The sequence below is a fragment of the Sarcophilus harrisii genome, chromosome 6 (assembly GCF_902635505.1).
Source record: "Sarcophilus harrisii chromosome 6, mSarHar1.11, whole genome shotgun sequence".
In the NCBI taxonomy this organism is placed as follows: domain Eukaryota; kingdom Metazoa; phylum Chordata; class Mammalia; order Dasyuromorphia; family Dasyuridae; genus Sarcophilus; species Sarcophilus harrisii.
The window spans coordinates 218,941,634-218,969,628 of record NC_045431.1 but is presented as its reverse complement, the minus strand read 5'-3'; the positions used below and the strand labels follow the sequence as shown (position 1 = coordinate 218,969,628).

Here is a 27,995-nt window from a genome sequence, read left to right as displayed (position 1 = left end):
GTAGTAAATATTTAATGTGTTCACAGATCAATGTTGAATATGACCAGCATTCTTGACTTTATGAAGATTGCATTACTGTAACTATGATAAATGTATTTATCTAAGTCTCTAAGTAAATATAAGATGTGGATTGAAATATAATATGGCTCTGTTGTATTTTTCCGTATTTGGATTAAACCCAGTTGCTGGCCATAGATATGACTTCCATTTTCAGAAGAAAAACAAATTAATGTAATATTTTGATCACAACAACTCTAAGAGAAAAAACAATATCTTAAAACATACTGGGATTGTGGAGAAGATCTGTGATTTTATCTTCATAGACAATTCTTGCGATGGGAATAACAACTTTCATGCAGATTGCAGCCTGACTATTAGATCGATAGATAGTTGCTGGACATCCATAGATGTTAGGTACCTTTGCTGTGGATCATGTTAGTATGTATCTGAGCAGTGATTTGAATCAAAGTCTTCCTAATGTCAAATCCTGCATTCCAGGAATGGGGCCTCAGTATTCAACCTCAAAATCATTCAAAGAGACCTTTTTAATAGCGTTCCACTTCTCAGTGTTTACCATGCAGATTCCCATTTGAAGCTGTACATGGCAGACAGTCTGACATGAGTCCAATATTCAAATTTAAGTAACAACTTGTACCAACTGATTTTTTTAAAATGACAATGAATTGAATAGTAAAATGAAGCTACTAAAATGCTATAATAAGTAATAAATATTTACTTAGTATAAAATGCCATTATAAATCAAGTTTATTATACAATTTATATTATAAAAATGTACATAATAATAAATGATGATTTATGATACATTGAAGATTTTAGGGAAGATGTGCTTTTTAAAAAAAAAAAAAGTTGATTGTTCTAATGGATAAAAATACCAGTACACATTGGGCAGATTGCCTCACATAACCAAAGAGAAATGTTTTTAACTGATCAGAAAATTTTAAATCTCTACAGTATCAGGTTACACTAATGTGGAAACTCAGCCTTTTAAAGTGCAACTGAATAGAAAACATGGGAAATGAATCCATTCTCAATGAGTTCAGAACTAAAATATTTTTACTAATAACTAATTCTGTGCACAGTGGGTGATTTGTTGCCATTTTGCAAATTCTATGTTTAAGTACATGATCTTAAAGCTTCTCCCCCTTGCTTTCTCCTGAATGAAATCTTTGGAACCTGAGGCTGATTTTGAGAAATGCCCAGCAATGGTAATGTCTAACTTTAAAAACCTGAATGTAATTGTCACTGAAAGCTAACCTTTTTCATCCTTAGTATCTTCCCTTCCCCCATCCTAGATTCTTCTCTCTTCTAATAATAGACACACTGAAAAGTAGGAACAAAATCCTGCCCGAGGAATAATTGACTCTCCTGGGAACACAGGAGGTAGAGTCAATAACTAAGGTCAGTCTTCAATTTTCTATTGACATGAGTGACCTGTAATACGAGCATTACTCAATGTCCTCATTAAAGTATCTAAATATGTAGTACCCACAATTTCTGGAACATTTTTGGGTCATATTTGAAAAATAAACCTTCTTGAAATTTAAAAAATTCATTGTAATTATTAGCTCACAGATCTCCCACTATCACCTTATCCATTTTTTATAAAACTACCATTTCCTATTCTTCCTCATGTGGGAATTCTTTCTTATCAATGAAATTACAGGTCCTATCTTTATCTCTATTGTTTCATATTATGACAGTTTAGTCACTGTCTGTTATAATGGAAGCTCTGTCATCCAACAGAACTGTCTGATCCAAGGTTTTGTACATGGTAGCCACTTAAAATGTTATCTGACTGGCTGACTTAGTGCGCAGAAGAGATGGGTTTTGGCCCATTCATTCAGAAGCATCTAGATCATACCATCTAACTTAGCCAAATGTCAGGAAGATTTTTATCCACAGAAATGACAAACACTCCAGAGAAAATAAATCAACTGCACATATATTTATACACAGTTTTATATACACACACACATATATATATATATATATATATATAAACAAATATTTCTAAATTTTTCATATTCAATTAATGGCGTAGTACAATAGATGAGTTCATATTCAATGAAGATATAAAAACAGTCATGGATGTGAGGTTTTTTTGCTGTCTTTTTTATCCTAGAAATTAATGCCCTATGTTAAAAATGCAAGAATGTGCTAGAATTCAATTCTGGAAACGAGTTTTGAGGAACAATTTAAGATGTTACTGTTTTTAGTTTTGCTAGTGTGTCACCTAGGACCATAAACAATTTGATACATTCATACACATTCATAATTTATTGGTGGGGAATACATTGCCGCAAGTTACCCGAGGTAAGGGATAAGATCCTTTCCCCTACCACTATCCCCATATAAAATGGTAGTTTATTTTAGACCATAATGGCAAATGAAGATACAATAGTTTATTATTTAAACTTTTAAAAATAAACTTGAGTTTCTTATACTCTCTATTATAAATTTACAGACATCTGGAAAGAATCAAAACACCACAGATAGAATTCTTTTTTTTTTTTTTTAAGAGATATTCTTTGTAAAAGTGAATCACTTATCTCCTGGACTTGGTTGGCCCAACAGAATCACCACACTGAAGCTGTCATGATTTATTAGCCAGCTTCTTTCAAACCAAATGAAAAGAAAGCCTCCATTCCATCCAATCTCTAATTTAAAATGAAACACAAAACAAAAAACCCAACCCTAGTCTAATTATCTGGGAAACTTTGTGCTCAGTGGAACGCGAGGTGATAGCATTTTGAAACAATAGAGATCTCATAGTAAATACTAAACGACAAAAAAAAGGAATAAAAATAAGTAATAGGATACAACTTTAAAAATTATAATAAGTTAATATTGAAATGTTGCATTTAATAAAGCCATTTGTCAATTAGAGTCTTCCCTCTTATCATGAATTGTAGAGATACTCTACAAACACCATGGATTTCACAGTTTCTCTGAAGATGAATCAGAGATTAATTCATTTCATATTAAAGTTTTATGATTAATGATAAGTGCCATATAGCAAGGAGGGAGTCAGAGGCTCTGAAGCTAATTTGGATGTAGCTTGTGTGTCAATGGGCAGGACTCACAACATTTCAGAAGAAAAACTCCTACTGTCATTTAGGAGAAAGGCACATTTCAATCATCAATTTTAAATAAAGACAAATTTTGACTAACATATCATTAGGTAATGTGTGATCTTGTGAGCCAATTCGGGGTTTGAAGAAAAATTTCTATTTCAGTCCTGTCCTGAACTCCCTGGGAAATTTTGGTCTCCCTGAAGGATATCTGTTAGATTATCCATTGTCAAAGGCAGAAAACAGGTTGTGGGAGAGAAATGAAGTCTTTATACTAGAAAAAGTATTTATAATAATTCAAGAAGAAGTGTTATGTAAAATTAGTGCATAATTATTTATAGTATTTTTTGGTAGGTAGTAATGTGTAGTTAAAAGAAAAGGCTACTTTTTCAAATTAAATGTGAAGTTTCTGATTCTTCCACTTATGAATTGGATGGTATTAGGCAAGTGCTTTCCCCACTATGGGTCTTGTTTTTCCTCTTCTGTACAATGAGGATGTGAAACATGTACCTCTGACAGTCTGTGAATTTGTAACTAGGTTAGTGACAAATGGGCCAAAAAATGGAAGGGACTATGAAAAAAACATGCCTAGAGTACAAAACCTTGAGAAGTTTAGAGTGGCAAAGATCTTATTTTTGCCTGTGTTGAATAAGATCTTACTATCCAAGAATATAAACCCCTCCAACTTAGGTGTGTGATTTATATTATCTAAACCAACAGTACCACTTTGGTTTAGCACATATCATCAAATTGACAAATTAATTCTAGCCTCCCCCCTTAAAAAACAACCCTGTAAATTATCATATAAAACAAAAAAAAATAATGTAATAATTGACAAATATTTAAGGAATAGAATTTTCTATTTCCCATCTCAGGGATATGGTATTGTTTGATCTCACCCCACAGGGGGAAAAAATATGTACATCTATACATCTATAAATAGAAAGTTCAAGTTCATTTAAGTTTTTAAAGAAAGAATGACAGTAGAAGAGAGGATATTTAGGGAATTTGGGTTGAGTGATCATTTTAAGTGTGCTTTAATGTCTGAGAAAACATATCCCAGAGATGCAAAGGATCACTGGTGACAAAATCATATACATCTTTAACTAGAATGTAGATAATAAGAGGATAAATAAATTATCATTTCCTGATTAAACTTAGTTATAAGTTAGAACAAAACTTCCAACCTGAGTAATCTCATATGAACCAAACATATTAGTTATACAGATGGAATTCAACTATTTCCTCGTGGGATGGGCAGATTCACACAGAATCTAGAGATTCTAGGTCCTAGAAACACTTTTGGTGATATGAAAGAATTAGATTTATAATCTGCAACTTTGTGTCACTGTACCTCTGACCCCCAAGCTCTAATGGCAGCATCCATTGGATCAAAATGAAGGTATTTTCCCACTATTGTATAACTGGACATAATCTTTAAGTACAAATACCTGTAAGGAATATTATGTGCTATTTTATATACAATAAGCATCAGGATTCCTTTTTATGTTTTAAAGACCACTGATTCATCATGAGATTTAAAAACTTTTCACAAGGTTTCTTTTGCTGGATGGTTAAAATCAACAGGGGACAAAATATTTAGTATCTCGACGCAAGATGCCTCAGAATAAAAAATTCTCGTATTAACATTAATTCAATTCTCAACACAACCAATCTAGAACCCTTTCTGTTATAGTGGATATGTGGCTTTTCCTTCAGAACACTATAATTAGTAATCTTTTGCCTAATATAGCTGATTAGGGCTAATGATCTGAATACTCCTAAATTTAAATCAGTGCTTGCCTCCTACCTACACACACATATCCACACAAAATGAAGCCCATTTCCTCATTATTCTGATGTCAGAGTAAAAGTCCAGATATCTGGAGTAAACAACCAGGCATCTTAATACCTTTACAGGAGTGGAATGGCCAGCCCTTTAAGCTACTGGAGAACTGAGTCATGGCTCCTTCTTTGAATAAACATCCATTTCTCAAATTGACATGGGATTTAGTTGGAAGGTAGTGACATAGACTTTTTAAACACCTTAAACCCTCTTGCTGGTCCAGGATATGGAGGAGGTGGAACATCATATTTTCCAGTCAGTGCCACAGCTTGTTCATAAGAAGGCAGTCCTGAATCCTCTGGGGGAAGAGGTGACGGGGTTAAGGCAGATTCCTCATGTCTTCTAAAAATAATAGTTGGATGGTGTCGACCCGTTCTTACATAGACAGCTGAGGAACTAAACAGAGACATATCAATAGCACCGATTTCATTTTCATACTAATAAAAAACATTGTTGGTGATATTTCTAAATCAAAGAGTAGTTTTTTTAAAATAAATTTTTATGCTCCTTATCTTTCCCAGGGAGGCACTCTCTATAAAAAAAAATAGTTATTTTTAGAGGAAAAAACAGTACAACAGACTGATACACTGAAAAAAATCTGAAACCATGTATAATGTGTAACAGCTGTGGACTGCCCACTTCCTTGAAAGCAATGATTGGGAGAGACCTCAAACATCAGTTTGGTTGATGTTTAGTTGTTCAGTCAAGTCCAATTCTTCATGATCTCATTTGAGGTTTTCTGGGCAAAGATACTGTAGGTTTGCCATTCCCTTCTCCAGCTCCCTTAACAGAAGAGGAAACTGAGGCAAACAGGTTGAAGTGACTTGCCTAGGATCACAGAAGTGGTAAGTGTCTGAAGCCATATCAAAGACTGTGTTTTTTATAGTACACTTTTTTATAGCTAGAGACAGCTAGAAAGTGCAGTGGCTGGAGCATTGGATTTGGAGATGGGAATGCCCTGAATTCTAATCCTGCCCCAGGCATTTATCAGCATAAGCCTTGAGAAGGCCTTTAATTTCTGTCTGTCTCAGTTTCCTCATCTTTCAATAGAATAATACACCTATCTTCAAGAATATTGGGGGATAAAATGAGAAAATATTGGTAAAGTGATTTGCAACCTGTATAATACCATATAAATACTAGTTATAATTTTATTATTATGAGAACATTTATAAAAGATTGTAATATTCACACTATAATTATTCATAATCAGTAATAATGTGATTATATAAATAATATAAATTTCTATGATAATTACTTATAATTATTCTATAACTTGATGACTTTGAGCAAATCACTTAATTTCTCTAAATTACAGTAGCCTCATCTATAAAATGAGAAGATTGGATTTCAGCTGTAAGTGCTGAAATTATGATGAGATGATCTCTAAGATTTCTTTTAGCTCTAGTTGTAGTTTTCATAATTTGATTTTGTCCACTGATCTTTTCCTTTATTCAGTTCCATTATAATCACTGTCATCATTCCCAGTCCTGATCTGATGAATGGTTTTATAATTCGGATTTCTGGAGCACCCACTCTACCTCTGACTTCAACTTCTATTCAATGTGCTAATCTTTTTTAGACATCTTTGTGTCTTTGTAGTTTGTTATTTCCCTACTCAAAATCTTTCCCAGCTCTACTATGTGGCCTTCAAGGCCTCCCATAATCTGATATCATTCATCCTACCTAATTATTTCCTTCTTTTCCCTAAAATTGAAAGACCTTCTAGCTCAGATCAGTGCCCTCACTGTGAGAGAAGAGGCCTTCCTTGATTTACTGTGCATTGCAGATTCTTCCTCCACCAAGTCCTGTTCATTCAAGCTTGGCTTAAGTCTGCCTTAATAGTTTCAGTCCTTATTTTTCCTTATTTTCTTTTTATAAATTAATGAATTTATTATACATATTTATATATTATATACAATTCATATACTATAATTATATGTAATAACAATGCAATGTTACATATTATATAATACATAATGTATTTGTTATATTATAATGAATTAAATGAAAGAACTCTTTTCTTTCCCTATTCCTTTTTTTCTTCTTTTCAACTCTTACAGAACTTATAATTTGTATGACACTATTTTTTGGCTCAGAATTGATTTTCTTAGGCTAGGGGACTCTTATCATTTAGTCTTTTTCATTCCTGTCTGATTCTTTTTGGCTCCATCTGGAGTTTTCTTAGCAAAGATACCAGTTTGCCATTTCCTTCTCCAGTTCATTTTACAGATGAGGAAATTGAGGTAAACAGAGTTTAAATGACTTGCTCAGGTTCACCCAACCAGTAAGTATTTGAGGCTGGATTTGAACTCGGGAACATGAGCTTCCTGATTCCAAACCAACAACTCTAACCATTTTATCACCTGGCTGCCTAGTATAGGATATACCTAGTGAAAAATCTTCCTTGCCAATGCAGGTTAATGATTTTCCCAGGGCCACATAAGCAGTATGTGTCAGGATGGGGATTTAATTTTTAAAAAGAAAAGAGAGAAATATAAGTTCCAAAGTAGTCAAGGATGCCTTTACTATTCTATAATGTGTATGGTTTTATGTGTTAGCTTTATTTATCCATAAGATCTTTATTTATATCTGTCCCCATCCCTACCCACTGGTATTTTGCAGAGGGTTTAGTCACTTGAAATGTATTGGGTACTTAACACTTAGTGAGTGGTTGATATGAAACAGCTTTGGTGTTTTAAACTATCATCAGCTATTATTATGGTTATGGTTATCTCTCTCAGTACTATTGTATGCATTTTAAACACACAATTTATTGATATATAAGATTATACTTATTTAATTTTATTATTTGTTAAATATTAGGACATGCATTCCTTCTCAAACCTCCTTCCCAGCCACTCATAAATTAATTAATTCCATTGAATGATTAAGTGGCTAGTTCCTTAAGGTGACTATATATTTTTGTATCTGCAGTAATTAGCATGGAACCTGGAACACAGTATTTACTTAATAAACTTAATAAAATAAAATAACATAATTATAAATAAATTATAAATAAAATAATCAGTCAACTACTTGTTTGTTGACTGATTTCTATTTATGGACTAATGGTCCAAATGACTGTGGTCATTTGAAACTGGATATTGAAAATCCAGAGGCAATATCTAATCCCCATATCAGCTGATGAGTATAATTTCCTCCTGATCAGATTGAATGAGAAATTCACTGATCTGTGTTTCTTTTCTCTTGCCTTTGAAGGTTAAGAGGCAGGGGGACATTGTGGAAGGAAATAAGTGGACACAGAAGAAAAAGACTGTAAGTCCCGAATTCTAGTTAATTACTTCCTGGGCAAGTCCTTGAATTTAGAGGCCCTCACCTTCTCTACCTGTAAAATGGAGGTACTACAACTTGCATCAGACTTGCTCTAGCATACTGTGAGGAAAACACTTTAAAAATTGTGAATCACAGACCAGTCCAATGGTTTTGTGATGAAGAGAGCGATCTACACCCAGAGAGAGGACTGTGAGAACTGAGTATGAATCCCAACATAGTATTCTCACTCTTTTTGTTGTTGCTTGCATTTTGTTTTCTTTCCTTTTTGAGCTGATCTTCTTGTGCAGCTTGATAATTGTAGAAATAGGTATAAAAGAACGGCACATGTTTAACATATATTGGATTACCTGCCATCTAGGGGAAGGGGTGAGAGGAAGAGAAGAGAAATTTGGAACACAAGGTTTTGCAAGTGTCAATGTTGAAAAATTATCCGTGCATATGTTTTGAAAAAAATGCTTTAATAAAAAATGTGAATCATTTTTAAATGTCAGCTATTCTTCTTTGGGAGGAATTGATGAATACTGCAGTTAAAAGGGGGAAAAGCAGAGATGGAGTAAGGGAGGGAAAGGAAGAGGGGAAAAGTGTAGGGGAAGAAGAGGAGGGGGAGAACGAGAAGGAGAGGAAGAGAGAGAGAGGGAAACAGGGGACTGAGAGACAGAGAAGAGAGGCAAAGAAAGGCTAATTCATAAACTGGCTAATCCTCTCTGGAATAACTGATAATGGACTCCTGGTGAGACTAGCACAAGTGTGTTTGGAAACAAATTAAACACACTTCCTCTTGTGTCAGAAATCTGGAATGTCTTTATGATAAATACTCATCCCCTGCTCAATCAAGCTGAACTGCCCTCTATTTGGGAGGGAGACAAGCCCTCTGTTTGCCCATAAGGCTCAGGTATGTCAGATAAGACAAACGAATAGTTCTTTGCCCTAAGCTGCTGGATCAAGCAAGTGACAAGTCCTTATCATAAACACATTCCAGGTTGTGCTTTAATTACAAGTCATCTTAAAGCAATCTGCCTTTTCATTGTGAGAACAAGGGAGCAATTCTATCACCAAGTCAGTGAATGGCTCCAGTGTTCTGTACAATATCACCCAACCATTGTGACTAGAAGGAAAAAAAACATTCTAAATATTATTTTCTAGAAACACTATTATGGGCTCATTTTAACTGAATTCATAGTTATCCCATCTTGAAATGAAGAATATCACATTAGGCACTTTCTTCCTGACATAACAGAAATGAAATGATTTTATATCATCCATTTATCTGGCATGTGTTTATTGCCAAGATGATGTAATAATGCTCTGGTTTCAACTTTCAAAAAAAAAACAAAACATTGAATACCATAGTTTTCCTCAAACTTTTTTTTTTTGTTGTTGTTGTTGCCAACTATCTTCTCTGGGTTTCATTTTGTTTTTAATTCCTACACTTTGCCCGCCTTTAGATTTCAAAGACAGGGCATAATTTTACCTCACAGCAATCCTCTGCCCTTAATCTTTTCCCCAACGGACCCAGGAAGAAGTTAAGACTCAGAATTTATATTGGCCGTTACCCATTTACAACAAACCACTGAGAGACAGCTGGGGAACCTCAACCTCTAGCCTCAAACTATAGATATCTCCCCAGCTCTGGAAAACCCCACCAAAGCTCAGATCCTGTGGGGAGGCTGGAGCCCCAGCTAGAGGGACCCAGCTGCACATTGATAGATCTGGGAAGGACCTGCCTGGGGGCAATGACCCCAAGGAATTCTCACCATCTCCCCAGAACAGGGGCTATCTTGTGCCAGGACTCTGAAATAAACAGGACAAATTCAGATTTAATTTTAGGAAGGCAGCAGCATGGTTCCCAATAGAGCTTCCCAAAGACCTGGCAGAGGGCCGGCCCCCTCCTCCTTGGGTCAAAAGTTTGGCCAGTTGAGTTGCTCCTCTGGGTTAGATAATACAAAGTAAGGCATTGTTTCCTGAAGGCCATGACTGAAATATATGTGTTACCAAGAAGGAAAGAAGGCTGCTTGTCTTTCCTCTGGCTCTCTCCCATTAGCACACATACTTTAATAGCACAAAAGGCTTCATCAGTGTAGATCAGGGATGGGTGAGTTGTTCTTAACCTGAGATCTACAGATGAGATGAAGACCCTGAAGCTTAGGAAGATTTAGGGACCGTTGTGAGACTGGTACGGGGTTGGTACCAGCTCCCTGGTATGCCAAGTTCAGCGCTCTTTCTACCACACCTTACTGCCCCGCCTCCAATAATGAAGTATCCTGTTACTTTAACACTGCAGAAACTCAAAGGATATAATTTTCAAAACAGGTGAAACATTTAATTACATGCATCCTATAATCTTTACAGAACAAAAGTACCCAAGACAACTGTTCCACATTTCCCCTTGTGGTCTATATGGAGAGCAAAAGGGAAGGAGTACTTCAGGGGGAAAAAAAGGGAGGAAAGAAAGAGGGGAAGAAGAAAAGATAAAAAGGGAAGAAAATGAAGGACAAAGTAACAGGCAAGAGTATGAATCGTAGGAAATTAAATCAGCGCTAGACCATCTGACTCAAATAACTGTAGAAACAGCACCATATGTGATAACGTGGCTTTTAGAAGTGATACAAAAACATTTCCTTATTATAAGAGTTGGGAGGGAAGAAAAAGGGGAGGAGCATATTTCATATTCCTCTTGCTAGACTGAAAGTTTCTTGAGGACGAGAGTCATTTAATACCCCAGCATTTAACATAAAACATTGTAGGTACTTTGATGAATGAGGATAGAGAAATATGGTAAAAATGACAGAATGGAATAAATTTATCATTATTAATATTTATTTATTATTATTTTAAAATATAAAATTAAATTTAAAATTATTATTAAATAAGTATTTATTATATATTATTAATATTCCATATTATTAATTTTTATTTTTGCTGAAGCAACTGGGATTAAGTGACTTGCCTAGGGTCACACTACTAGGAAGTATTAAGTGTTAAGATTTGAACTCAAGTCCTCCTGGCTTCAGGGCTGGTACCCCATCCACTGTACTATTTAGCTATCCCTAAAGAGGTTCTTAAAGGATGAACTTGTCTGCTTCCCCAATGTCTCTTCCATGTTTCCAATACTTCCCATATTTCCATATTCCATATACTTTCCCATATTCGTCTCTCCCATATTTTTAATATATTCATACCATTCAATTCAATTCAACAACATTTATCAGATTCTACTCCTAGCAAAGCCCTAGGTTGGAGTTAAAAAGATTAAAAAAACCTCCAAACAAAAGTTCCCTGCCTTAAAGAAGTTTCCATTTTATTCTATTCTATTCCAGGATGCTGTTAATTGGTGATAAAGTTATATCTGGGAGGGTGGGCAATATATAACTGCAGAAACAACAGCAGCCTAGTGGCACTAGTAGCTGAGGATGGATAACTATCAAATGAAGACTAGTGGAAACTTCACAGACTAAAGAAAACTGTTGAAGGTCTGTAGATCTGGAGACATGAGTGAGGGGAAACAAACAGTTGCTGGACAGATCCTTCTGAATTTTGCTCTAGGGGGACTTCTTCCATTATACTGACATAGAATGACCCAGTTATCAACACAGAATATTCCTCTAGCCATTTACATTGTTCTTTTTCTTTAAGGAGTATTTTGGTTTTTGTTTGTTTTTTTCAAATTTTTTTTGCAATTACATGTAAAAATAGTTTTTGATATTCATTTTTAAAAATTTTATGTTCCAAATTATCTCCTTCCCTTCTTTTCCTCCTCAATGAGAAGGTAAGCTATTTGATATAGGGTCTATTATGTACAGTCATGTAAAACATATTTCTAATATTAGTCATGTGAAAGAAAATAGCCCAAAGGAAAAAAACTCCAAGAAAAATAAGATTTTAAAAAAAGTATCTTCAATCTGCATTCAGACTTACAGGATACTTTGTAATTACAGCTCTACAGGTATTTTTTATGCTTTGATAGATTGATCTCTGGATAGTCAATGGATTTTGTAATCAATTATAATGGGATCTATATGGACTACCAAAGGCCATTCCACATCTTTCTATTCCTTGATCTAAAATTTAATGAAAATGATGGATTACAACATTATTGAGGCAAAGAACATCAAGAAGGAAGATTGTTGACTTTCTGCTTTATTTTTCTCTGTTGATAAAATAGAAGTAAGTTGAACCACATTAATGAGGCTCTTCACCTGGAGTTCATGAACTTTTTAGGCCATTTAAAAAAGATATCTCTTTTTATATTGCTGATTAATTTTGTTAAAGTTCTAATGGGTCCATTGGAATAGGTAAGTTACTTAAGCTGTTTACAGCAGATGAAATTAATTTGATTTAAAAAAAATTTTAAATTGAAACATTAATTTATAAAGAGGATGTCCTTAGCAATCTCTTCTATGATATCAGAAGGATACTGATCTGTAAAGCGGTAAAAGAGATAGATAAAGATTCCAAGTATTAGAAAAGATAATTTTATTTACTCTGGAATATTATTATTTTTTAGGACAAGACTTGGTCCTTTTTTGTATTTTCCAAATTCATATAAGTTGATATAATTCAACAAATATTTACTAAACATTTACTTTGTGTTCTGTGCTTAGTATATAGTCACAGTCCCCAAGGCTCGATTCCTACATTCTCTATTAACTCAACATTGCCAAGCAAGAAGCATTTAACCGATGCTTACTCTATAGGGATAAGGATGGAGTTGATATCTCACTGACATTAGGTGCTTACATGAGAAGAACTTTCTTTATCAATACAGATCAGCATCCTGTCTACAACTTAGTCTTAGAGAGATGCTTGAAGCACTGAAAGGTTATGTGATTTTCCCAGGATCCAAAGCCAGTATTTAGGAGAGGTGGGATCTAGGTATTCTTGGCTTCAAAGTTAGATCTCTATCCATTACATCTTGCTGCTTACCTACTACAAGCAATTAAAACAAACAAAACAAAAATTACATCACCACAAACAACAAAAAACCAAAATCTTGGAACTCTTTCTTAGCCTGAGAAATTATCAGTGAAAGTTATGAAGTACATCAATGGGAGTAATGAAAAGACTCTAATCTATATCAGAATCATAATTCTCATACCTACTACAGCCAAGTCATTGGGTAGGTAAATCAGTTATGTCCACTTTACAGATGAGAATACTGAAACTCAAGAGATTTAAGAGCCATATCACCAATATCATAGGATTTTTGTGAGGAAACTGGGTTATAACTTTTAAAGTACTGAATAAACCATTTTTTAATAATAGAAAAAGGGGAGATGCTGAAAGAAATATTAGGGGTCATCTAGGGCTTCTTAAACTTTTCTACTCATGATCCCTTTTTACTCAAGATACTTTTATGTGACCCTGTTTATAAAGAGATATAAAATTTCAACATATTTAACATGTATTGGTCAACCCGCTGTCTGGGGGAAGGGAGGGAAAAGTTGGAACAAAAGGTTTTGCAATTGTCAGTGCTGAAAAATTACCCATGTATATATCTTGTATATAAAATAAGAATATAAATCAAACATTTACTAATAATCATAATTTTGTGACTGCCACATTCAGCACAACCACATATGGTGTCATAACCCACAGTTTAAAAAGCTGGGCTAGTCCAACCCATTCATTCTTATGGATGTGGAAACTGAGACTCTGAGAGGTGAATTACTTGAAGTCCAAAAGCTGATTTTGGGAAGCATTTCAAAAAAGTTTTCTAACTTAATCCAGTGCATTTTCTATTATATCTTATTCTCTCACATGCTTCTGATACAGATAAGGAAGAAACTCAGGAGCCAGCTAATCCAACTAGTCTTTTTACAGTAAGGAAATGGATTATGGAGCAGTCTTTGTACAAGGTCACACAAGACAAGCAAATGACAAGATGGGGATTTGAACTTAGTTTCCCTGACTCTCAATCTAGATCTCTTTCCATTGCAAATCAGAAACTTCTCAGATCAATCATTATGGCAATAATGACTTTGTCTTTCTAAGTAGGGATCGAATTTTATGAAACCTATTTAGTTGACCAAAACAGTCATTTAACCTAACAGATTTGCTAGCTTGGAAAAATAATAATTGGCATTTATATATACTTCACAAATAATAGTAAGCATCCAAGGCAGGATTTAAACTTAGGATTTCTAGCTCCAGATTCAACCCATTTGGCTGCCTCTAGAGATAAGGAAAATCTAGTTTCAATCAACCAGCACTTATTAAGCACCTACTATATGCCAGACATGATGCTAGTTTCCTCTGACAGCTAGTAGTAGTTCAGTGGAAACTAGCATCCTTTCTTTTTACTCCGAGAGCAGCTTTGAGACTACTTTATCAGTATTGTCGAACTCAAACAGAAATGATACCACTGATCACATAAGAATCCTCACAGGCCACATATGGATTTGATTTTAAACTGTGATGTTATCTAGACAGTACTGAATATTTATTTTTAAAATTTTTTGAATTCAATAGTATTTTATTTTCAGTTACATGTAAAGATAGTTTTCAACATTCAACATTTCAACATTCAATCATTTTAAACTGTATGTTTGTTTTAAAAATATTTCCCAAATGGAAAATTCCATTTGCATCCAGAGAGAGAACTATAGCAACTGAATGTGGATTGAAGCATAGTATTTTCACCTTTTTGTTTGTTTTTTTTCCCTTTTTGGTTTGACTTTTCTTGAGCAACCTGACAAATATGGATATATGCTTAAAAGGACTGAATATATTTAATCTATATCAGATTGTTAGCTGTTTTGGGAAAGTAAGGGAGGAAGGGAGAAAAATTTGGAATACAAGTCTTATAAAAATGAATGTTGAAAACCATCTTTATTTGCATTTGGAAAAAGAAAATGTTTTTGAGAAAAAAATTCCTAATTACATTTTCATCTGGTTCCAGATACATGCTTAGGAAGCTGCACATTTGACACTTCTGTATTACATCTTGCTCTTATACCTTGCAGTAAGTATAATATAATAAAAAGTCCATTTCATATGCAATAAATATGATTTCTATCTTCATTGACTTTTTATAATTTCTGCTAAAAAACACAAACATCTCAACTTGGCATTTAAAACCCTCCCATGTCTAGATTCTCCTATACCTTCCTATTGGATTGTCAGCTCTTGAGGGCAGGGAGTATCTCTCCCCTCCCCTTTTTGTATCTAAATTTGTAATTTAATACAGTGACTGGCACATAAAAGATGCTTAATAAAGGTTGACTGACTTTGCAGAATCACTCCATTTTACTTTATCTCACAAAATCTATGTTCCTAACATATGGCTAACAATACACAGTGTCATGTTCTGTTGAGAACGGATTCTCAGCTATACGTACCATGGCTGTCTTCTTCTTGTGCACTTGGTGATGCAGAAATAATAACCAAGTAATCCAGTGATAACCAAGAACACTCCAGCTACAATTAATCCAGTCAGAAGTCCCATAACATCGATCTTCTCTCTCTCACCATCTTAAGGGAAATTATTCAATCACTTCTTGTCAATATTCCTATAGCAACTGCAGAACACATCTATAATTTTGAATTTCTCCTGCATTTTGTATATTATTGAAAACAAACTCAGAACCGAGCACAGTGCTTTGCATGTAGCAGATGTTTATAAACCTATTCTCATTCATTCTTTAAAACAACTTTGTAAATTAGGTGCTTTTATTATCTCCATTTTTACAGATGAAGAACTGACACTGTGACTTGTTCAGAGTCATATAGCTAGTAAGTATCCGAGGCAGGAGTTGAACTCAGATCCTTCTAAAGTTAGGCAGCTAAATGCTACAGTGGATAGAGTAGTAGATCTGAAGAGTAAGACAAGTTGAAGACTGCCTGGTGGGCACTTACTAGTTGTGTAACCCTGGACAAATTAATTAACATTTTCTGCCTCAGTTTCCTTATCTGTAAAAACAGAGAAAACCACCCACCACCCAGAGTTGTTGTTGTTCAGTCATGTCTGCCTCTTTGCCACCCCATTTGGGTTTTCTTGGCAAAGATATCTGAAATGGCTCAATATTTTCTTCTCCAGCTCATTTTACAGAACTGAGGCAAACAGGGTTGAGTGACTTGCCTGGCGTCATATAGCTATAAATGTCTGATGCTGAATTTGAATTCATGCTCTGATAAAGATCAAATAAGATATTTGTAAAGTACTTTACAAATCTTAAAGGGATATGAAAATGCTATTATTATTAATATTGAAAATCTGTTGAAGGCAAATCTGTTTATCTTGATCTGGTTACTAGCATAACACTTAAATTATTTAAAATGGCATCTGTAGAGCTCCAGATATCATTCAGAGATTGTTTTTGAATTTGGTTTTGCCTTTTTGCTTACGGATTTCATTGATACAGGACTTATTCTACTGTAAGGAAACTTTCTCTTCCCATGCAGATTGATAATCATTCTGCAATTTTCATATCAATAATATGTGACCCAAAGAGGAAGAAAATCATAGAAACAGCATCTCGCCTATTCAATTTTATTTAGTAGCAAGATCTTGGATAAATATGATTATCCCCTCCAAGTAGGGCCATTGTAACAAAGTCCACAAGGCATGTGGGGCCCTACTTGAGGGGACTGAAAGAAAATCTGGCAGGAATAACAGCTAGAGATAATCAGCCAAGATAGGAGAGAGATCACTTTCTCCAAAAGGCTCTTAACTCAGTCTAACAATCTTACTTTATTAAGCAGTTAAAAAAAATTAAAATATTTATCCACTTGACTCTGGCAGAGAGTATTCAACTCGTAATAATGCAAGTCTAGACTTTGTCTATTTCCCTCCTGTAGTCTTCAAGAGTCCCTTAGAAATGTGGTGTCAGTTGGAAGGAAGTCTATTATCTCACTCCCCTAATATCTCAGCAAACTCGATTTTCAATACCTGGGTATTGTAGTTTTACCTCCATTTGCCTCAGCTACCCGAGTAGATAATTGGTAAGCCTACTACAGACTAAAAACACCAAGCAACAAGCAAACTTAATGTTAGGATCATTAGTTACAAAGCTGAAGTTTATTATAAGAAGGGGAAGGAGAAAAATGTAAGTCTACTACAGAGTAAGACAGGGGTCCTCAAACTACAGCCAGTGGGCCAGATGCAGCAGCTGAGGACGGTTATCCTCCTCACCCAGGGCTATGAAGTTTCTTTATTTAAAGGCCCACAAAACAAAATTTTTGGTTTTACTATAGTCCTGCCCTCCAACAGTCTGTGGGACAGTGAACTGGCCCCCTATTTAAAAAGTTTGAGGACCCCTGGACTAAGAACACTGAGCAACAAGCAAACTTAATGTTAGGATCATTAGTTACAAAGCTGAAGGTTATTATAAGAAGGGGAAGGAGAAAAATGCAAGTCTACTACAGACTAAAAACACTGAGCAACAAGCAAACTTAATGTTAGGATCATTAGTCACAAAGCTGAAGTTTATTATAAGAAAGGAAAGGAGAGAAATGAATTCTATTTAATTAATTCTTAACTCACCTGATCTTGTGCTTGGTCCTCGAACTGAATAATCCTTCCAAAATGCCATCTGCAAAAGTAAATCAAAGTTTAGTGAAGGAGATATTTGTTAATGGTTCTATTTTGTGCTGTCTAACATACTCACCAATTAAGGAGAGAGATATGGCATAAACTAAGGGCTGTTAACCTCAGGGTTGCTGTTTGGCCCTGGTTTAGCCAGGATGATGACCAACTACCAGATGGGAGCAGCCTTTCTCTCATTTACCCAACCACAATTTGAGTAAATATTAGTGATGACCAATATAATTAATTAAAAAGCATTTGTTAAGTACCTACATGTGTCAGGCACTGTGCTAGATACTTAGGGTACAAAAACCAAAATGAAACAGATCTTATACTCAAGGAGGGCATATACTTTGGTGGGCTATATCATGTACCTATATAAATTTATATGAGACAAATCCAAAATAAATTAGAGGTAACTGGGGGACAAAGACATACCAGCAGCTGGGGAGGGCTGAGAAACTCATCATACAGAGCTAAGTTTTTTAAGGAAATAGATTCTGAGAGAAGGTGAAGGCAGAATTTATTTCAGGCATAAGGGGAAACCCTGGCAAAGATACAAAGATGGATAATGGACCAGTGTGAGAGAATGGAAGTGATGTACAATAAGCTGGAAAGGAAGGTTTGGGAACCAAAAGACAAAGGGGAGTTCATAATTGATCTTAAAGGCAATAAGGAATCAATGGAGTTTAGTGAGTCAGAGAATGACAAATATATGTGAATTTTAGGGGAAAATCATTTTAATGGCTTTTAGAAAGTTATACTGGCATAGACAGAAACTTGAAGCAAGGAGGCAATAGGTACCTAGTAGAAGAGGTGGGGTTGACCCACCAAAGATGCTCTAGACTTAGTCTAGCCTAGTTTGTTCTAGGTGAGTTTGCAATTGGACAGCAGTTATCAGGATGTCAGGGTCAATCAAAAAAGGTACATCTTAAAGATATTCCTAAGATCATTACTTAAAAGAAAGGACTAGAATTTCAAATGACTGGGATAAAATTAAAAAAGACAGTATAAATATAGAATATAATCATTGTGTGCCCAAATAGGCTACAAATACAAAGTAAAGACAGTTAAGTACAATTGTGGCAGACAGAGAAGACCAGAGATCCCTGGTCTTCACATCTGCATAAGAATATTTAGAGAGACTAATTGATTCATAAGAAAAACAACACACAAAGCAAAATTATTAAGGAAAATTATGATTGAGCTGCAAAATAAAAGATTATGGGGCAAAAAACATTGTGAGGTGTGAGACCTGTTATTATAGTAAGGTCCTTCATTGATTTTTGTTTTTGAACAAGATAGAGGTTGGGAAAGAGAGAATTTAATTAGATTTAAGGAAGAATCTTTATTATAAGAAATTAAATGGTTATTTAAAGAATAAGAGGCATAAGAGAATGTCCACTCACTCCTAGGAAATCTTTAAAATTAGCATCATAACTTGACACATAGCTAAACTAGAGATGTGCCTCAGTCTGGGGACTGGGCACAGGAAGAAGCAATTACATAATACCTGACTCTACAAACATGGCAGTGAGGTGCATTTTCTCATCTTTTCTTATGTTTCAGACTTAGGGGTCAATTTGTTTTACACCAATTAACCTCACATATCTATCTATCTGTCTGTCTGTCTCTCTCTCTATCTATCCATATATATATATATATATATATATATATATATATATATGTGAATACACACACACACACACATATACCCATGTATATTTATCTATATATATATTTTACAGACATATTGGCTAAAGTACAAAATGAGGCTTTATTAATAGTTAATAATGTGAGGACTCATGATTTTGTCATTGCTAAGTGCTTTACAAATATTTCATCCTCATAATAACCCTGGGAAGTAGGTATTATTATTATTTATCTTTATAGTTCAAGAAACTGAGGCAGACAGAAGTGTCTTGCCCAGTAATGGGCAAGTAAATGTCTGAGGCCCCATTTGAACTCAGATCAGAAAGACACCAGACCCAGGTGCTCTATCAACTTTGACACTTAAGTCCTTCAACTAGATCTAGTTATCTCCTAAAATTGTTTTCAATTTTTTATTCTTAACTGACCTTAAGTAAAAGAGATGTTAAACTCACCTAAACGTATAAGTCAATACTTTAGTAATTAGTACAGACCCAGTACCTAAAAATATTTGGTGAGACAGAAATACATCAAGGGAATGGTTTAAAAGCATTTTAAGACTATAAGAATATATTTATAATTTTCAAAGAAAAGAGATTTTGCTATTGAAGAACTACTTAATGCTTCCAACCAATTCATGAAACAGCTACATTACCGTTTTGTCGTCATCCCCAAAGATCTCCCTGGCCTCCTCATAGTTGCACAGTTCCTCATGACACTCTCTTTCTAGATCTCCAGGAGTGAAGAGTTCCAAGTCAAATCTATTGTGGAGGAGACGTCTATGGATGAAGACGCTGGCTTCTTTTTTTGATGTAAAGACTAACGAAGCAACAAAAGGTTTTAAACGAGGACCATTTAAATTAAAAATAAGTTTAGTGCCCCCCCAATTTAACACAAATATTATAGTTTTATTATTTCAATTATACCGATATGGAAGTTAAGGCTTCCCCATGATCACAGACTAGTGTAGCCTTTGTTCAGGGTGGGGAAAAACATTGCTGTTGTGGCTAAATGATATCTAATTTCTGATAAAAGGGAATTGCTCTAGTAAAAATATGTTCTGTAAAGTAAATACTAACAATCTGAGGAACATTTATTATATATAAGGGAAGGTTTGTTTTAAAGGCATATTCTTTGTTTTTAGATATTTAATTAAACAAACACCAAGTCTATAGATAAAGCCTTTCCCAGCTATTTTCTCCATTGAGCACAAAGTTAGACTGTGACATGATAAAAGATCATTAAAATGATAGTTAGGAGATCTAGGATCTACCACCAGTCAACTACATGGATCTTGGGAAACTCAAAATCTCCTTGGGTTTCAATTTCCTCATCTGTAAAAGGTCAGACTGACTTTGTAAGAATCAATCCTTAAGGTCTTTTCAAATTCACAACTTCAATAATTATTACAGGAAATCCCAACCCTTCCTTCTACCTAAAAAGAAATGATTTGATTAGTCAATTTCTCCATGAATCTTCTTCGAGGAAATGGTGATTCATAAATATGATAGAGCTAATAATCGTGATATTTGAATTTTCGTAAATGCTTTCTCACACTAGACTAGACTATGAGCTGAGAAGACTGGGATTCAAATTCTTCCTCTAATACTATTTCCTAAAAGTCTTAATGAAGCTTTAAATTTTAATAGTTTCAACTGTACTTAGTAGTTTTGAGACTCTCTGTGTTTGAGATAACTCTCTAGAACCAATCCACTGCAATTTCCACAGCAGAGATCTTTTCTCCATTCCTTACAACCAACCTGTGAGGTAGGTAAAGCTGGTAAAAGCATTTCCATTTTTACCGATGAGGAAACTGAGGCATAGGGACTTGATCAGGACCAAAAGCTAGTATTATTGTACTAGAACTTAGTTCTTCTGACTCTTAAGATCCAATACTCTTTCTTTTCCTTTAAAATTTTCATTGATATTTTTTGTTTTCACATAATCTTTATCTCTGGATATATCCATCACTGCTCAGAAAACTGTCAAAGAATAAAATCAAAAGAACAAAAAATAAAGTTCAATAGAACCAACATTAACTGTGTGATGTGATACGTTCAGGTCCCCTGCCCGAGCTGCGTTTTCTCACCTCTTTTTGGGTTCCAGGCTTAGACCAGAGCACTTTGCTTTACGCCAATCAACCTTACACACACACAATGTATATTTTATAGACACATTGGCTGAAGTACAAAATGAGGCTGTATTAACTGTTAATAGTGTGGACCATGGTTTTGTCAGTGCAAGTCCTCCCCCTGCTGGTGCCCATCACAACATCTCTTCCCTAAAGGAAATGGTTTTTCTGAAGTGTGATCAGTCTTCTAGCCAGGAACCTCTTCAAACTTATTGGGAGGCTGATCAGGAGGATGACAGATTTACTGTCATTTATATAAAGTTTTAAGGCTGGCAAAAGCTTCACATTTATTATCTGATGTGAGTTATACATCAACCCGATGAGGTGAATATTAAATGTCTCTTTTATAGATGAGAAATCTAAGGCTCACAGAAGTTAAAAGTGATCTACCTATAGCCTTAAAGTTAAGAAATATTAGAGACATCCATAATGATACTTTACTCCCTGAGAGAGAATCATTCAATATCACATTTCAGAGGGTGAAAGGGACTATGGGGGAAAGACAAAATAATGGGAGAATTTGTTGATTTCTTTTTCTAACTAGTTTTTTAAATGTAAGATAGAAAAATTGAGTGATTTTATTCCCAATTAGGGAACCAGTGAGAGTGAAAGGACAAGACAAGCAGCCTACAAAAAATAGGATATGAAAATTCTTACTGTTATCTTCCTAAACAAAAATGCAGAGTGAAAGGTGACCTGGGCTAGAACAGAGTAGGCAAAGGGTGTGGTTACCTGACTTCTTTTCTAGCATCAGAAAGAACTGGCTTCAAATTCTACCTTTGGCTTTTTGGAGACTCGGTGATCTGATTTGTAAAACAAGGTTGAATGTATCACAGGTTATTATGACATTCTGATGAGATGATGTCAGCAAAGCATTTTAAAATTTTAGAGGGATATATAAAGGTCAATTATTGCTGATTCTTTTATCTCTCTTGTGGGTCTCTAAAGGACTGTAGTCATTTTTTTTTTTTTTTTTGTTTAAACCTCCAGTTCACCCATTTTGAGCTTCTGATGGAAACAGGGCTAATTTGAACTAGTAATGCCTCCATTTTCTCTTGAGACACTTTTAAAAAACCTCTCTGGCCTGGAGGTAGCTAAGTGATACAGGGATTAAAATACTGAAAATGAAATCAGAAGATCTCAGTTCAAATCCAACCCACAGACTAGCAGTGTGACCCTGGACAGGTCATTTAGTCTCTGTTCACCTCATTTCCCTTAACTGTATCTCATGAGGATCTTGTGAGAATCAATGAGATAATGTATGTAAAGTATTATATAACTATTGTTGCTCAGCTGAGTCCAACTCTTTATAATCCGTGGGATCACATTGTCCCCGAGGTTTTCTTGGCAAAAATAGTGGAGTGCTTTGCCATTTCCTTCTCCAGTGAGTTAAGGCAAACACAGAATAAGTGATTTGTCAGGGTCACACAGCTAATAAGTGTCTGAGGCTGAATTTAAACTCAGACTCCTGACCCAGAGCTCTTTCCAATTCCACATCTTGTTGCCTCATTTAACTTTTAGATATTCTTGATAACATGTCCCTAGCACAAGACTTTTGATTTCCCCAACCAAAATCTCCCTCCTATTTAGTTTAAGCTTAATACCTAGGCTATTATATAGTTAACTTTGTGTCTAAGCCCTACATTTCAAATGTATAATTTGAGACCTTCCATTCCTTTCTTTCATGCCTGCCTTTCCCTTCAAACTACTTTTAATTTTTCCAAATGTTTGACACAGAGCAGGTGTCTAATAGATGCTTGCTGACTGATTAACACTCCAGTTATCCTATCACCCAGTATCCTATCACCTTTCTTCCTTCCTTTTCTTCTCCCCCCAAATGAGATTTCCCTTCCTTGGTCATATTTCCCCTTACAATATCTCCATTCAAAGATTCACATCACACCTGCAGGCATCCCTCCTGTGGTATGGAGGGGTGGGAAGGGAGTGGGGAGCTCAGACTCTAGGTGGGGTTGGTTGGCTTTATGCATAGGCAACTGCCTATTTGGTACGATCTGTATCAGTGCTAGGAAAACTTCCCACTCTGATACCTGAAATGTCATTCCTGTGAGATAAGGCATCCTCCCTCGTTAAAATGGAGACTGCCCCAGAAGGAGTAATCTACTGAACAACTCTTTGAAGGAACCATGATTACATTGGTGTGGGAGCCAGACAGATCCACAAAAGCCATCTAGTTTAATCTCATTTTACAGTCGAGGAAATGAAAACCCAAAGTGTACTGTTCCAGGTCTTATAGCCAGTGGCAGAAGGAAATAAACAAAAGTCCTTTGACTTTATTGCCAGTATTTTTTCCACTGTCCCAAGACATCTCCCTTCCTCTCTGTATATAGCTCATATGTTGCTGTGGTTAAAAGAATACATGCTCTGATATTAAGTCTCTAAGAATTTAGCTAGATTGGATCCCAAAGAAAAAACAGAATTCCACTTTCATGTCTCTCCTTGACACCTTTCCAGTTTGGGCAGGATGCCCTCCTGGACCTTAGGTCCCTAGCAGAGCCTTATCAATCATTAAAAAGTTAGTGTGGATTTGTTAAATAGTTTCCAACAGATGACTAGGTAAGAGTGAGCTTAGATGGGGGATGAGGTCCATTTCAATGGATTCTTTTTAACTGTTGACTAGCTAGAAACAAGTATAGATGGGAGATGGGAGAAAGAAGGAAGACTTAGGTTCAGAACCTGGGTACTACAGAATTAGGTGGGAGAGTGCAAGCATCAGACAAACTTTACCCACTTCTCAATTTTACCCAGGCTCAGTCTTGTTCAGGGCACCCATCAGAGGTATAAATGTATCAAATGCTTCTAGTGATCCAGAATTTATGTCAGTTAGCAATGTCTTAATCTAACTTTTCTTCTTCACTTCCCACCTTTACCAGAGTAACATTATTTTAGACAGGATGTCTTAGAGATCTTGCCTGATGATTGAGGATCATAGATGAGTACGTTGAAGCCTAGAATGGTGATGTGCCATATGTCCAAGGTCATGTACCTAAATTGTAGCTCATTTATACTGGAAGCCTCTATAGAATGAGAAAATCAGGCTAAATCTGGTAAAATCAGAGGATTGGTCTCTGAGGAGGATCTAGTTTGAATTATAATCCCAGGATCCCCAGGAGGACAGGAACCTTGCTTTCTTTAGTATCTCCCTTAACCCCACACAGTATTCTACACTCAGTAGACATTTAACACGTTTGCTGATTTATTAAGACAAGTCTTAGGCTAGAACCCAGATCTCCTGATTTCGAAAAGCAACTGTTTGCTTTTCTTTTAAACCAGGACTTTTAGTTATATCTCCTGATTTCAGACATTTTCACAACTCTCCCCAATTCCTTATACCTGGAATGCTCTCCCTCCTCACCTTCTGTCGGAACCTCCCCCTTTATACTTAGTCCCCATCCTATTTATTCTGGGTATATCTAATTTGTACATAGTGGTTTGCATGTTCTCTATCATAACCAGATGAAGCTCCTTGAATCTTTTGCCTTTCTTTGTCTCCAAAGTGTGCTTAGCACATAGTAGGTCTTAATAAATATTGACTGACATATTATGACTACCATATAGACCTGACTTAAAGAATTGTCACAAATCTTTCTGCAATAATCAGAGACACTTTGTACTTAATTACTTACAAATCTTCGATAGGATTTAAATGTGCATTTATCACATTAAATATGGGAAGAAACCCTTTTTTGAATTTGAATTTGAATTTAATTTTGATTTGATTTGATTTAAATTTGATTTGAATTTAAAACAAAGGAAAACAAAAGCCAAATAGGTTGTTAAAGTAGATTCCGGAAGATCTGAATTCTGATCTATCTATCACTGATTAGCTGTGTGACTCTTAATCACTTAATCTCTCAACTGCCTCATCTGTAAAATGGAGACAAGTGCATCTATCTGCCAGGAGTAGGACCAAATGGGATAAAAAATAAAATGCTTTTGCAAATTATAGAAATTATTTTATTACTATAATTATAGTGCTCCTGTTGGCTGATTATTCCCCTAAACGTGGTGTTTTAGGGGATTTTTTCATTTTTGACGGAAAAAAAAAAGATATGGCTACAGTTGCAGAACTGCTTTTCTTTTAAAAAGAGGCGATTACCGTCTTTTCCAGCATGTGTAGACTCCTGAGGACTTCTTGGGCAGGGAGGAAACGCAACGGTAATGGCAGGCAAACTGCTGAGCAGAACCAAAAGTTTAAACATAGTCTGGCATCTGCGGAACAAAAGATCGACATTTACAACAGGTTTTGTCTCCAGCCTCCAAGCAGCCTCCAGCCAGCCTCCAGCCAACAGTACCCCAGAGGCAGCACAGTCTCAGTTTTCCGGCGGTTCTGCTGAGCAGGCTTTCTTGGAGTAACCGGATTCTCACCATCCTCCTACTTTCCCCCTGGGCATTCTCACCAGGCCTTGTGGCCTCCGCTACACCCACCACAAAACCTCCAGTCACTTCCTGGGAAGTCCTAGGCGTCCCCAACGAGTGCCAGCGGGGTGACCTGTCACGGCGGGCCCCGGAGAGCTCCCCTCCCGGCCAAGCCCCACACCTTGGCCGGGCCGGGCCGGGCCGCCGCCGCCACCGGGGGCAATGGGGAAACAAGCCGTTAGGGATCCAGTCCCGGCCTCAAGCCCCAGCCCTACCTCTCGCCTCTCCACCCCAAGGTGAATGTCTATGGCCCCCTGGCAAGCTTCTCTTCGGAAGGAAGGTTATCCTTTTCCTACAAAGCCGCTTCCTATCCAATCTAGCGGGCAGCCCCGGCCCAGGGGACAGTACCCCCAGATTCTTCCCCCCCCCAAGATAAAGGAGGCTCCGATTCCAAACTTCGTGCCCCGCCCCCAACTCCCTCCCCCAGTCCGGGTTTCCAAGTCTTTATTTAAACACCCCAGAATGCCCCGGAACCCACCGTCCGAGCTACTAGAGCTCAAGTTCCAGAACTCATCCTTCCCCCACCCCCCACCTCACTCCATCGCCATCCCCCAGGTAAAGGAGATTCTGGTCCCAAGCGCCAACTCCTAGTCCCCATCCGAGGGTTCATAAGTCACAGAGTCTCTCCCATCACTAGGGTTAAGGAGGCTTCATTTACAATCACTTTTCTCCCTCCCCACCCCCCGCCCCACTCCCTGCCGCTACCCGCTCCCTCTTCCAGAATCCCGAGACCTCTCCAGACCCCGCCCCTAGCCCCGTCCTCCTTCTCGGGATTTACAGCCCTCCCAGCCCCAAACCCCAGACTCCCCCTCTCGCCTCCCTCCTACCTCCGCCGCAGGTCTCCCAGGTGACCGAGTTTCACTTTCCAAACTCCAGGCCTCCCTCCCCGAGCTGTCTGGAGCTCCGCAAAGGCCCGGTTCTCCGTCCCCCTCCCGCCCATCGCGCTCAGCCCGGCGGTACCTGGAGCAGCTGGCACATGCTCCGGAGCGGCCGTCCGGTCTCTGCCAGGCCCGCAGTGGATCCCGGATTCTGCCCCGACTTCTTTCTAAGTCAGCGGGGCCGGCGGAGGCTGAGAGCCTGGGCTCCTGATTGCGGGTCAGCCAGCCGGCACCGCTCAGCCGCGCTCCCGGGAGAAACCTGCTGCTGCGACCGCTGCCCCGGCACCGGACGGAGCGCTGGCTGCGGGGTGCTGGCGGCGGGCTCTCTGAGGGTTCCGCGGGCGGGCTCCCTGGCGCTTCCTGGAGCGGGCGGAGTCCCGGGCGGTGGAGGCGAGTTCGGCCTCAGCAGGTGGCCCGGCGCCTTCACCTGTCCCCGCCTCCAGCAGCTCCTGTGGCTGGAGGCTGGGCCGCCCAGGAGGGAGGATCCGATCCTTCCCAGCCTGCCGAGAAACCGGAGCCGTGTAGAGGCCCTCCCCACGCAATGAGCCGATCTGGGCCCGCTCCAAGTCCTTCCCTCCTGGCTCCCGCTCCGCGTGCTGGGGGAGGCCCACACCTGGCCGGGCCGAGCTCCAGGAGAGTCCCTGCGTTGCGGTGGCTGGGGGGAGTGGGCAGGGAGACTGTCACTTCAGGCTCTGCGCCCCTCTAGTGAACAATTAAGCATCTGGAGCCTGTGGATCTGCATTCAAATCCTGCAAATCCTTTCGTTGCTTTCGCTCCTGTGTCCTTGGACAAGTGCTTGAGAGATTTCTGGTCAATCAATCGAGCATTTATTTATTTATTTCTAAAGATTTATTATTTTTTTTAATTCAACATTTTAAAATAGTCTTTTATTTTTTCCAAACAAATGCAAAGATAGTTTTTAACATTCATCTTCGCAAAACCTTGTCTTCCAAATTTTTCTCCCTCTTTCCCCATCTCCCCCCTCCCCAAGACAGCAAGCAATCAGATATAGGTTAAACTGTGCAATACCAATCAGGAAAGGCTTCATGCAAAAGATGAAGCCTGAATTCCATTCTAAAGGTATTCTTTGAAGAGGAAGTAAGAAAATACTTTCCTGGACATGGGGGATGGCAAGGGCAAA

At 37.2% G+C, this 27,995-nt stretch overlaps 1 protein-coding gene across 1 annotated transcript; it reads right to left on the bottom strand.

Annotated features, from left to right (window-relative positions):
* Positions 1–753: 753 nt before the first annotated feature.
* Positions 754–27,256, bottom strand: PRRG4 (proline rich and Gla domain 4). Its single transcript, XM_003773666.4, has 6 exons — positions 26,937–27,256; positions 25,657–25,769; positions 20,064–20,227; positions 17,717–17,765; positions 15,573–15,705; positions 754–5,334 (listed from the first exon to the last, which is right to left on the bottom strand). Exons 2-6 carry the CDS (start codon positions 25,757–25,759, stop codon positions 5,103–5,105), a joined length of 681 nt encoding a protein of 226 aa, XP_003773714.1. The 5' UTR covers positions 25,760–25,769; positions 26,937–27,256; the 3' UTR covers positions 754–5,102.
* Between the last annotated feature and the right edge of the window lie 739 nt (positions 27,257–27,995).